The sequence below is a fragment of the Myripristis murdjan genome, chromosome 23, assembly GCF_902150065.1.
Source record: "Myripristis murdjan chromosome 23, fMyrMur1.1, whole genome shotgun sequence".
NCBI classification, from domain to species: domain Eukaryota; kingdom Metazoa; phylum Chordata; class Actinopteri; order Holocentriformes; family Holocentridae; genus Myripristis; species Myripristis murdjan.
This window is the reverse complement of record NC_044002.1, coordinates 13,152,727-13,164,438: the sequence shown is the minus strand read 5'-3', so window position 1 is coordinate 13,164,438 and position 11,712 is coordinate 13,152,727. Positions and strand designations below refer to the sequence as shown.

At 40.5% G+C, this 11,712-nt stretch overlaps 2 protein-coding genes across 2 annotated transcripts; both read left to right on the top strand.

The window, feature by feature from the left end:
* The first annotated feature begins 213 nt into the window (after nucleotides 1-213).
* pwp1 (PWP1 homolog, endonuclein) lies at nucleotides 214-7,329 on the top strand. The gene is made up of 15 exons (XM_030045832.1): nucleotides 214-425; nucleotides 667-725; nucleotides 1,074-1,246; nucleotides 1,663-1,748; nucleotides 1,914-2,010; nucleotides 2,208-2,318; nucleotides 2,560-2,690; nucleotides 2,957-3,024; nucleotides 3,334-3,430; nucleotides 3,526-3,587; nucleotides 3,796-3,904; nucleotides 4,603-4,693; nucleotides 5,098-5,219; nucleotides 5,483-5,588; nucleotides 6,034-7,329. Exons 1-15 carry the CDS (start codon nucleotides 360-362, stop codon nucleotides 6,120-6,122), a joined length of 1,467 nt encoding a protein of 488 aa, XP_029901692.1. The 5' UTR covers nucleotides 214-359; the 3' UTR covers nucleotides 6,123-7,329.
* A 299-nt stretch (nucleotides 7,330-7,628) lies between these two features.
* On the top strand, nucleotides 7,629-10,800 carry mrpl42 (mitochondrial ribosomal protein L42). Its single transcript, XM_030045725.1, has 5 exons — nucleotides 7,629-7,767; nucleotides 8,526-8,595; nucleotides 9,003-9,087; nucleotides 9,454-9,617; nucleotides 10,653-10,800. The coding sequence occupies exons 1-5, from the start codon at nucleotides 7,689-7,691 to the stop codon at nucleotides 10,696-10,698; spliced, it is 444 nt and encodes a 147-aa protein (XP_029901585.1). The 5' UTR covers nucleotides 7,629-7,688; the 3' UTR covers nucleotides 10,699-10,800.
* Nucleotides 10,801-11,712: the final 912 nt, after the last annotated feature.

Sequence of the window (11,712 nt, the reverse complement as noted above, 5' to 3'; positions counted from 1 at the left end):
AATAATTGAGTTTGTTGTTAGTAAATCTGCATTTGTGAATGTGGAACTGGGCAAGAGACAATTAAATTAATATGAAAAATGTATTATCATCTTCGCTACTATAAACATAGTAACCAAATACAATGTTTCTATGGAAAAGAGTAAAATGTTGTTAACTAATTGTCCTATTTCTGATCAGGCAGATTTCTCAACAGTTGCATGATGTCATCGAGATGCGACAGAGCTTGCAGGCCCCAGTTGAACTCACGTGTGTATCCACCCTGTGTGCCTGCGGGATCACAGACAGTTTCTTGCTCCAGCCGGTGTATGTGTGTGTGTGTACAGCTTGTTGACCCGAGAAGTTGAGCCGCGCTGACACCATGAGCTCCCAGATCACCTGTGTCTCCTGGGTGAGCCGCGGCGTTGCCAAGGAAACACCGGACAAGGTGAGCAGCCAACGGCCAGGAGGCTGGCGTTAGCCGAGCAGCTAGCGGCTAAGATGTCAACAACACAGTAAACTTCCACTTTACTGAACCGTTTGGCTGTGTTTTGTGTTTCTAGCCGTGCATTAGATTGTAATAATCACCTTTATACAAATGAATGTGATCTCGCTGGCGTGTGACAGGTGATAGTTTGAAATACGAGCTGGTTAGCTTACCTGAGACACTTTTTTTTATCCCAACTCAGGTGGAGCTGAGCCAGGAGGAGCTGCAGCGCATCATTACGGAGGCAAAAGAGGAGCTGAGGTATGTTTACAAGTTAGAAATACTCACAAAATGGGAAGTCTGCGTCTCCTTTTTGTCTGTCTGTAGCTTTGCCTAAGGATACCGACATTATTTCCAGTTTGTCACCGAGCAAACTTGGATAGTGTTTTGGTACGGCATTGCTTTTCCTTGGTTTCCATTTTATAACACTCAGCTATTTTTTGGCTGTTGGCTATATTCTTTATTCCTCCTTTCTGTGAAGAGCTAAATTCATTTGGAAACAGTGTAACGAGTTGACAGTCCCTCCCTAAACCCTGTTCGATGTATAGTTGCTTATTATTTTTTTTTTTTTTCCTCTGGAGCTGATGTATTGTCTCCTCCAATCTCCAGGGAGCGAGCAGGCGATGATGAAGAGGAGGATGGTGATGAGGGCGCACCCAGCGAACTGAGGCAGAGTGGTGCTAGGACAGAGCCTGCTGGAGAAATAGAGAATGAGGAAGGAAAGGAGGAGGAGGATGAGCTGGCAGAGTACGGCTTGGATCAGTACGATGAAGAGGATACCGGTGAGGGTCATTTTTTTTTTTTTTTTATGCTTTTCATTGTCTGTTAATTTTTGATTTTACAGAGCAATTCGTTAACATCGTTGTTTCATTATTGTCATGAGAAAAAAGGGTCGGGAATAAAAAATTAGTTGACAGAATGAACACTGGCAAAGAGAAAAAGATGCTCTGTATGATCAAACAAAGATCAAGAAAGTGTCAGGCGCTCTTGGAAACGGAGTACTTAAGCGGGCAACAGTGAGGAAGGAAATATTGAAAAGACTTTATTGTAGTGGCTAAATCATTTAAAAAGCCAATGTGTTTTGACTACCGAAGGTCTTTGCCAGGGCTTTGGAAAGCAAATTGAACACTGAGTTGTAGTCAGGAATGCATGAGATTGTCAACACTGACTGTGTATGCTCTGTGTCCCTTGGGTGCAGTTGCCTCTAATCTGGGCGACAGTCTGGCTGGACTCACTGTGTTCAGCTGCAATGAGGAGGATCCCTACATCACAATCAAAGACACAGTGAGTGCTCCGTCATCTACTGCAGGAGTGCATACATTATTGGTAGGAGTGGATCCAGTGCAGGTCCAACTCTTACATGTGGCACTCCCTGAAGACATTTTATGTTCATTGCCGTGATCTCGTGTTGAATCTGACCTTTGTGGCTGTTGCTGCTCTGACCTTTAGGACCAGTATGAGCGAGAGGACTTCCAAATCAAAGCCAGTGACAACCTCATCCTCGCTGGAAGGGCAGAGAAGGACTGCTGCAATTTGGAGATCTATGGTAAATGTCTTTCTGTTGACGTTTTCGTTAAGAACATAATATAATGGCATGGAATATATCAGGATTCACTATTTGATTTTTTTTTTGTTTTCATGGCAACGTAAATCCAGAGCCTTTTCCAAAATGTAAGCACAGCCTTATGAATTCTGTTGATGAGTTCATAGATTTCTATTTAAGAGTTGATTGCCTCTTTACAGTTTTTAACTCTGAGGAAGATTCCCTGTATGTTCATCACGACATTCTGCTGCCCGCTTACCCTCTGTGCATCGAGTGGCTGAACTTTGATCCAAACCCTGCAGAAGGATGTGGTAAGTAGATCCTGAGTCAGCCTTGATTTATTTGTGCCTATAATAATATAATAATATAATAATAGTGATATTACACATTATCTGTAGTCATAAGACCAGCCCTAATCTAAGCAGTTGAGTAATAAATTCAAACCTAACCCAGAAGCCCAGTGGTCCAGTTGTCCTCACTATTATCCTATCTAACATGTAAAAATGTATGCATTTACCTGACCTTCACATGCTCGGTGGGCCTCAATTACAGGTAACTACGCTGCTGTGGGCACCATGACTCCACAGATAGACGTCTGGGACCTGGATGTGGTGGACTGCCTAGAGCCGGCCTTCTCCCTGGGCAGTAAAAAGGCTTCCAAGAAGAAAAAAAAGGGCAAAAAGGTACAAGTACAAGATAGTTATTTAAATGTTGGTTGGATGTAAGAATTTATAAGAGCTATATATTCATTTATAAGTAATTTACAAGTGGACAGACACATCTTTGGTTGTTTGAATTGAAGGGGCATGGAAACCACCGTCGATGCATGACATTAGCTTTTATATTCTGAATAGTACATCATGTAGATATTTTTCGATATCTATATTCCATTATTTCCTGTCCCTTTATACACTGTGAACACATTCCTGCTTGTTTCTCTTGCTGGCAGGCAGCAGCAGAGCCTATAGAGGGACATACAGACGCAGTGCTGGACTTATCCTGGAACAAACTGGTCAGGTCAGTGATCTGAGGCCCGGCAGCATTCAAACATGCCTTTATTGCCCATTTCATACAGTTATGCACTGCATACAATATTACTTTAGTACATAAATTGGATATAAGTTGGATTCATTAAGCTTTAAAATATATTTACTATCTAATAATATTTACTATCTTAGTACTTACTACACTTCAGACCTGGCTGCCATAGCTTCTCTGCACTTGTAGTCTCTCTGATGCTGAAGGACCCTCTTTTTGCTGTCATAGTGTCTGTGTTTATGTGAGGAGGTTCCAGATCTCTAACTAAAACACTTGTCTCTGACTCAGAAATGTCTTGGCCAGTGGCTCAGCAGACAACACAGTTGTCCTGTGGGATATATCTCAAGGCAAACCAGCCACAACTCTGCACAGACACACCGATAAGGTATTTAATAAGAAAAGGAATGATGCTGAAATTCTGTAATTGGTGAAGAAACTGCATGCTTTGGCCTTTGGGAAACAAAATGTGGTCTCTTTCAGGTTCAGACATTAGCATTCCACCCCTTCGAACCTCAGACACTAATATCAGGATCATATGATAAGTAAGTGTGGTCTAATATTTTTATTAGCTTTATGAATTTATGAAATAACTTTGTGTTTGTTATATACTTTTTGATTTGTATATTCTCACCAAGTAAAATGTTTCCAGCCACACAAAACCACTTCCCTCCACTTTAGTGCTCTTTGGTGATTGAAGAAACAAAGTGTTGATTCAGATTGAGTCTCAGACTGAGCCTTTCCCCCCTGCAGGACGGCTATCCTGTATGACTGCCGGAGCCCAGACAGCCACCGTACCTGGAGGTTCAGTGGCCAGGTGGAGCGACTCGTCTGGAACCACTTCTCCCCCTGCAACTTCCTGGTAGGTGACCGCCAGTCTCTGCTCTCTCTACAGAGGAAGCTACACAGGCGACAGTTTTGAGCAATGAAGCCTTCAAACAGGATACACAACAACTACACAACAAAAAACAAATGACACGTCCCATATGTAAGTGCCAGTGTGTTGTAGCCTTGCCAAAAAAATCTGTTTTCAGATTAGTGACAGAATTGGTGGACTGATTGAACAGATAGAACAACATTTTGGGGCAACTTCATCCCAACCCAAGCTCTCCATGTATATTATGCCAACCTCAAGGCATGCTGCTTGACACACTCATGTCTGTCTGTCTGCAGGTGTGGTCCAACTCACTCCAGCTTTTGTACAGCACTGTTACATAACTGTGGTTTAAACAAATAAAGAAGGACATTTCCAAGAGATTGAACCTTCCAGTTTTCTTATTAGAAAATGATCTTTTGTCCATAGTGTAGGTTTTGAGTTAGAGCGCAAGTAATTATAGAAAGATGACGGTACAAACACACAGAAAGGCCTCAGACTCATCCCATTTCTTTCATATGTTTAATGCTCCTTAAGAGCAATAATTAATGCATTTGGAGCGTAACTTTTGCTCATGGTTTCTGTGCAATTACTATATTTTATCCTCCTCCTGCTGTCCTATTCTCTCACATGGTCAGTGGTTGACTCCAGCTCATGTGTTTGTTTGCTTGTTTGTTCTTTCCCAGGCCAGCACAGAGGACGGTTTTGTCTACTGCCTGGACGCACGCTCAGACAAACCCGTGTTCACGCTGAGGGCACACGATGAAGAAGTGTCAGGTTGGTGAAATTGTGGGCATGGCAGTCAGCAAAGAAAAAACATCCATAGTTTTTATTAGTGTAGAATTACAAAAGAAGAAATAGTTAAAGTGCCCCAGCATCGGGCCCTCTGCAGTGTGCGGAAGTGGTGAGATTGTAGCTCACGAGTCACCACGATAGGATGTGAGCAGGGTCTGACGTTGCCACAAGAAACCAAATAAATGCTGGTAAACCTGCAGCTGGTAAACCATCACTTTCTAAAAAAAAAAAATGATCTAAATGCACTTGTTACTGTGTACTGTTAATAAAACAGTGCCACACTCTAGTGTCAGATTCCTTGGTTTTATCTGCGCTTATTGTGTTGCTTACATGAGCCGGAGGTATTTTGAAGGTATGACGTTGACTGTCTATCTGTCTTTGCGCAGGTTTGGACCTGAGTAGCCAGATTAAAGGCTGCCTGGTCACCTCATCAGCAGACAAACATGTTAAGATCTGGGACATTTTGGGGAACAAACCCAATCTGGTGCACTCGCGGGACATGAAGATGGTAAGTTCACTTCATAGATTCATGTTCGTGTCGGTGCTTCACTTCTTTTATGTCTGCCAGTGAAGGAGCATGGACCTGTTGAGAAACATTTTACTACACTCAATCAGAATTTCACAAACACCGAGGTTTTTCTTCTCCCAACATGTTTTTCCAGTAATGCTTAAGGAGGAAATGCCACTTATGCTGTAACAGACTTAAAGCAAATGTAGATGTAACCTTTGCTGTGGTGGTAAGAGGTGCTGTAATTCCTTCTCTGTGAACAGGGGGTGCTGTTCTGCGCTTCATGTTGCCCTGATCAGCCCTTCATCTATGCCTTTGGAGGGCAGAAGGATGGCTTACGAGTTTGGGATATTAGCGATGTCACTGCAGGTATGGCGCACACAAAATATTCCCCCTGCATCTTTACAACACAAAAAGACAAATAGTGTCCTTCAGCTTGTTGCTCAGTCTTTAGTAGTCTCAGTTTTGTTCTTGTAGTTTAGTTTGTGCAATACAAGGAAATAAGACTCACCCAGAAACCAGGCGGACTCCTCCTCAGGCTGGACTGACATCTGCTGGTTGAAGGCATGCCGCTGCAGTTGTGTTTATTCATTCATTTATTTTTTAATAATAAAAATAAAGACCTTTTGGTTTTTATGAAATGCCTTCATTAGCTGTCTTTGGATGCTCAGGTTCTTTGATAGCTTCGAATCCTTTGTTAATTTTTTTGCATTGATGTTCAGTGATTTTCTGCCTGATTTTTTTAATAATGGTAATTGTTGATTTAACATTGCTTGCAGTGATTATGATATTGTTTGTGTCTGTTTGTCTGTAGTTGCCGAGGTGTTTGGCAGTCGGGAGCGGCTGGTGGCAAACGCGGCGTCGGAGGCATCCAGCAGCACAGCAGATATGGAAGTTTCCTAGTCGTGCTCTCGATCCAGCATCAGCCAATAAACATAAATAAAACTGAGCTACCCTGGAAACACAGTGTGCTGCTCCATATGGCACCATGACCCTCAGAGTGCAGTGCTTAATTTCCCGGCAACAGTGTTGGTTGAGGGGAGCTGCAGTCTTATTTTAAGGACTTGACAGGGTGGCGAAAGTGTAAATGAGGCAAAGAAGACCCTAAAAGACTTTGGAATATTTCTCTTACAAGTTAATGCCTATAAACAGGTTTCCTGTGTTGATATCAGTGAATTATTTTATGAATTCATCCCTGATTTTTACATGGAAGCAGTGATGCCAATATTGGAAATGCTATTTTTGAATGCAAAGATCCAGGTCAGACAGAGGTCATTGTTCCAGTTTCTTTGTTATCCCTTTCAGTTTGGCTTTTTTTGTACATTAAATAATGTAATTAATATTATCAGTATCAGCTTAGGAAGATTTTCACCTGATAAAAACAAGATACTAATACAGATATCTTTTGGGTATTGGATACCTGACTTCCCTGGTAAAATACATTTTTAAAAAATGGCTTCATAGTATCATTTGACATAATAAAAAAAAAAAAAAATACATTAAAAAATGGTTAACAATTAAAACATATGTAACATTTTTGTTGTGTAGTCATATTTAAATTGTAAATATAATTAAACTTTTATTTTGTGAGGATTTGTGGTCGCACACGTTGCAGCACAGTTGTCCCAGGACATGCACAGGCTGCAGGGGTGCTGCCACTCCCCTTTGCACCCTCTGCAGGTCTTCCTGCTCCCCTGCCAGCACCCACCGCGGCTTCAAGTTGAGCCACAGCAGTCTTTGTTTAGCACCCACTTCTCACCCACACATTAGGGACGTTGAGTAATTCTGTGTTGCACCACCTTGTTGGCAAACATCTTGGTCAGGTTTACGTGATCCTCCATGGCCTCATCTCTGCAGGTTCCTCCCAGTTTTGATGTCAAAGAACAAACTTTTTCAGTACGGCTCAAACTAGGGCCTTAATTTGGCACACTGTAAAAGCTGAGATGATCAGGCCCCAAACCACAGAGGAGGAAAGAAGTGGCTTGGACCCAGAGAGTAAGACCTTCACAGATCTTGTGCTGTCAGGTTGGTTACAATCAAACAGCTCAACCTTGTCCCTCTAACACAAACAACATATAGCCATTAAAGAACCTTTAAAGATCCATATAAATTCCAAGACCTCTGAACTTTCATTCCTTCAAGTGTTCATAAATAACACTACTAATATATCATGAGCAGTCTTTTTGCAATGAATTTTTACACCCAATTAGGAGTCAAGGTCCCACTATTCTTTATTTTTTTTAGATCAGTAAATAAAGGATAAAAACTGTGCCTCAGCGTAGGGAGGACATGCACACTGGGCGTGCTGTTAAACTAATTAGAAAACACACGGTTTATGTTTTTGCACTGTAAAATAAAAAAAAAGCAGATTTACAACCAGCTCAGTCTGTTGTACAGCGGAACTGAACTGAGTCGCGGTGTTTACACGGAACTATTACAGGGTCGTACAGCTGTACATAATTATCCAGCATGGCGTCGGGTCATCTATCCAGGTTACGATGTCTAATTTCGCGATTTCCTAACAACAGCAAACTGCGACATGCACAAAGTGAGTAATGTCAGTTTATAGTTGATCACATGGTTCTTGAAGGACGTATATTTTTCTGTGACGAGTCTCAACGTAAATAAGCCAGACGCCACGATGGTTGAGAGCTAAACTGGCTAACCTTGGTTTTAAATGTAATCGGCTGGTATTTTATCAGCAAACAGTAACATAATTCAAAGTCAGTTATTAATGGTGTAACTGTCAGCAGCTGCAATGACTTGAGGCTTTTGTTTTGGACCCATTGCATGTGTTTTTTCCCCGCTGTGAATGTAGAAAGTTACTGTAAATTTAAAAATATAAGTAAGTCAGTAAGTGTGTTTCTCCATGTTCTATAATTGAAAGCAAAACCATTAGTGATTCCATTGTAAAAGAGAGTTGATTACTCATGTTTATTATTTATTTATTGGGAAATTGGGCAATTAAGGACGTCTAGTATTGTCATTATTATTATTATTATTATTATTATTATTATCATTCGTATTATTATTATTATTATTATTATTATTATTATTCGTTGTAGTAGTACTAGTGGTGGTGGTGGAGGTATACTTAAGTTTTTGGGCCCCTGATTTTGGTGATAGACCTGTTTGATTTCTCAAATCCAAACTGAGATAATAAGGATTATGCAAATTAGGCCCATGCCTTAGTTCAGCCAAGATCTATACACACAAGTGCCTGTCTAGCCAATGTATTGTTATTAATTGTATTGTATGTTAGTGTATCAGGTGTTTGTGTTTGATCATTGGGTGTGTGTGTTACAGCATGTTTGGTGCCAGCTGTTCACAAGTCAAGCAGCAGCAGCAGCGGTCCCTCACTCGACGCCTCCAGCTGGTATGTCACATAATCAACTGCATCTGATATTGATATTGCAGTACGATATTGGTGAAAGCTAATATCCCTGATTTATTTTCCATAAGAAGTTATTACCGATCATAAAGGGGGAGATAGAGATGAAGAGAAGTTGTTAGAGAAGGATTTTAAGATTTGAAACCATTGTGATTGCCACGTTGTACCAGGAATATTTTGTATATAACTGCAGTAGAGGCTTTATATTACTTCTAATGCAGCTCTTGGTTGTCAGCAGCCGTATTATTCCTGCTGACAAACGATTGCACAACATTGCATTTCTAAGTGAACAAATGGGGTGGCCAGGTCATGTAACACAAGCAGTGTTTATAATGTTATATTTTGTATAAATGGGATCATGACAAAACAACCTCCCTGCCTCTTTCATTCAGTAACGTGGAAATCGGTGTGACCTCAGACGGGAAAACCATAGTGTGCTACCATCCATCTGGCGACATTCCCTATGAACTTACCCAGGTAGAAATGTGTTTTCTACTCTTAAATATAAAAAGTATCCCTGTCATCAGTTGTCTGTAGGTCCTAGATGCACATTACAAGATTAATGGACAGTTGAAGACAGTTTGAAGAAACTAATCTTAAAATTGTCCTGTAAGTCTTTTTTTTTTTAACTATCCGTCATGTGTTGTGGGATTTGAACCCTGTTGTTCTTAATGAGTTGCAACGCTTGAGCCTTAATTGTTAAAATCTCGTGAATGGATTTCCATCCATGCATTCAGATTAAAGATGAATATCAGTTGCTCGACTCTTGTTACTTGTTACTAATGAGACAAGTTTTAAAATGTGAACGGAGGGAGCGTCACTGATGGCAGGAACTCTTTGCAGCCCATAGAGCGTCCGGACCCGCTGAGTGCACCGCCCGAGACGCAGGACCAGGTGTTGAAGGCTCATCTCAGCAGGGAGGTGCTGGGGAACAAGCAGGGGCCCACCATAGAGGAGCTGAGCAAGATGTTTTTCACCACCAAACACCGCTGGTACCCAGTGGGACAGTAAGTGCTGCGTTCACGCGCCACATTAACAGAAGCCATCGTCTGTCGGACCGAAGGCTGTTATCACACACAAGTCTAAATCTTAAGGAATTTACACAGTGAGTTCAGGTTTTTATACATACAGCAAGTCATCAGCAGACACTTTCTCCTGTCTTTATCCTTCTTTCTGTATTCCTTATCACATCCCTGAGATGATTTGTCAGACTGCCATTCACAATTAGTAGTATCATTGTAATCTGTACCTACATAAAATGTAGATGTGTGTGTCATACATCATCTTACCTCAATATTTAGGCTAAATATCTTGATAGCAATATGATATATGGCATGACTATGGGTTCACACACTTGAAATTTTAAGTGCAGCAGCAGTGGAAATTATGCATTCTTATAAAAACAACATAATACCAAATGAACTTAGAAAAAGCAACAGACTGTCTTTGTTAGGCTGCGGTAAAATAAATTAAAAAATCAAACAGTTTGCTGCAAACTCTGCTGCCAGGCTGTTAGGCTAACCCATAACCCGAAATGTGATATCATCCAAATTGTTGCCTTTTGAGATATTAATATCACGCGTGTTCATATCTAGATAATGATATGATAACACTATATTGATCAGTCCTAGTGTTAGTGTGTTTTTGGCCAATTTGAATGATAGTACAAACCTGTTATATATGTGGATACGTGTTTCTTTCCTTATTATATTGTTAGAGCTGGATAGACAGACAGATAATCAAGGGTACATTAGCATTTACTCAGTCTGAGTTAAACAAAAGGTTTTCTACAACATGCGCCTTTATTTTTTTTAGCCAGGTGTGAGGAAGCTGTGCAATTAAACTTTACCTTCTGAGGAAAAAATCTTGCACCCTCAGTGACCAAAATTAAGACTAGTGGCATGTGCTAGTTGTATTCCTCAGGTGTGAATGAGTGGAAATATACAAATATGAAGGAGATATTACTGAAAAAGAGCATGTTTGTTTATCAGAGCCTCTTTCCCTGGGTAGAGGTTAAACTTGTCTGCTGTCTCTGTTGGCAGGTACCACATGAGACGCAGGAAGAAGGATCCACCAAAGGACAGATAGGTAGAGGTCGTCTCTTCAGGCACCGAGCCACAAAACTGCGAGCTGTGTTTGTTTGTCTTATTGTCACAATGCTGTATAATAAAATGCTAAATATGAATATGACAGGTGTTATGAGTTTTTTTATGGTTATCTTGGTTAAAATGTAGCTTTGCCACTAATCACGATGCAGTTGTAAACTCAGTGCTCCACCAAGTATGATCGTGCTACTGCACTACAACTATCCTTTATGTTGGAATGTACTTTACTTTTATTATAGCTGCTAAATCTACTGTCATACTGCTGCCTGTTATTTTTTATGATAGTGTTTAAATCTTGTTTATATTTATAATACTGACATCAGTTGGTAAAACAGGAGGGTTGTGTTTAAACCTGTTTTTTTTTTTTCAGGATAAAACATCAGTATGGTTAATATTGATGTGTCCACAGTCAGCCTCCTGCCAATCATGGATGAAGCATCTTCAGTATTTTTGTCTCATGGTTGCACCACAGATTGCATTATAATTGCTTCACTAGTTTCTACCTTAGAGATTAAGATTTGTTTAAATTCTACTGAATGATCGGTATAGATAAAAATAATTCTGTGCTAGGATGATTTTACATTTTAAGAGGAAGACTGCAAAAGTGTGAACACCTGATGAAGCTGGTTTGATCGGGTGGGGGGAAAAAAGTGCAGGTGGAGTACGCATTTATGTATTTGTTTACCTGATTGCCATAATGAGTATGATGGTGAAATGGGGCATGAAGCCTGGAGAGGGAATATTTTTTAACTCAAAACCCCCATAATAACTTGACTTAAAGGTGCACTACGCAAACATGAGGGGCAACTGAGGTTAGGGCCGTCTAGACTCAGGTAAAATAAGCACAATACGCATTTTGTAATTTGCACCTCATTTCAATGGATCTTTCCTGCACTTTTAAGAGAACACAAAGCGAATGACAACCCTCAGTCTTGTTAGTACAAATCGTGAAAAGTGACTTAATCTGAGCAACCAGTCACTTGTAATATTAGTGCAA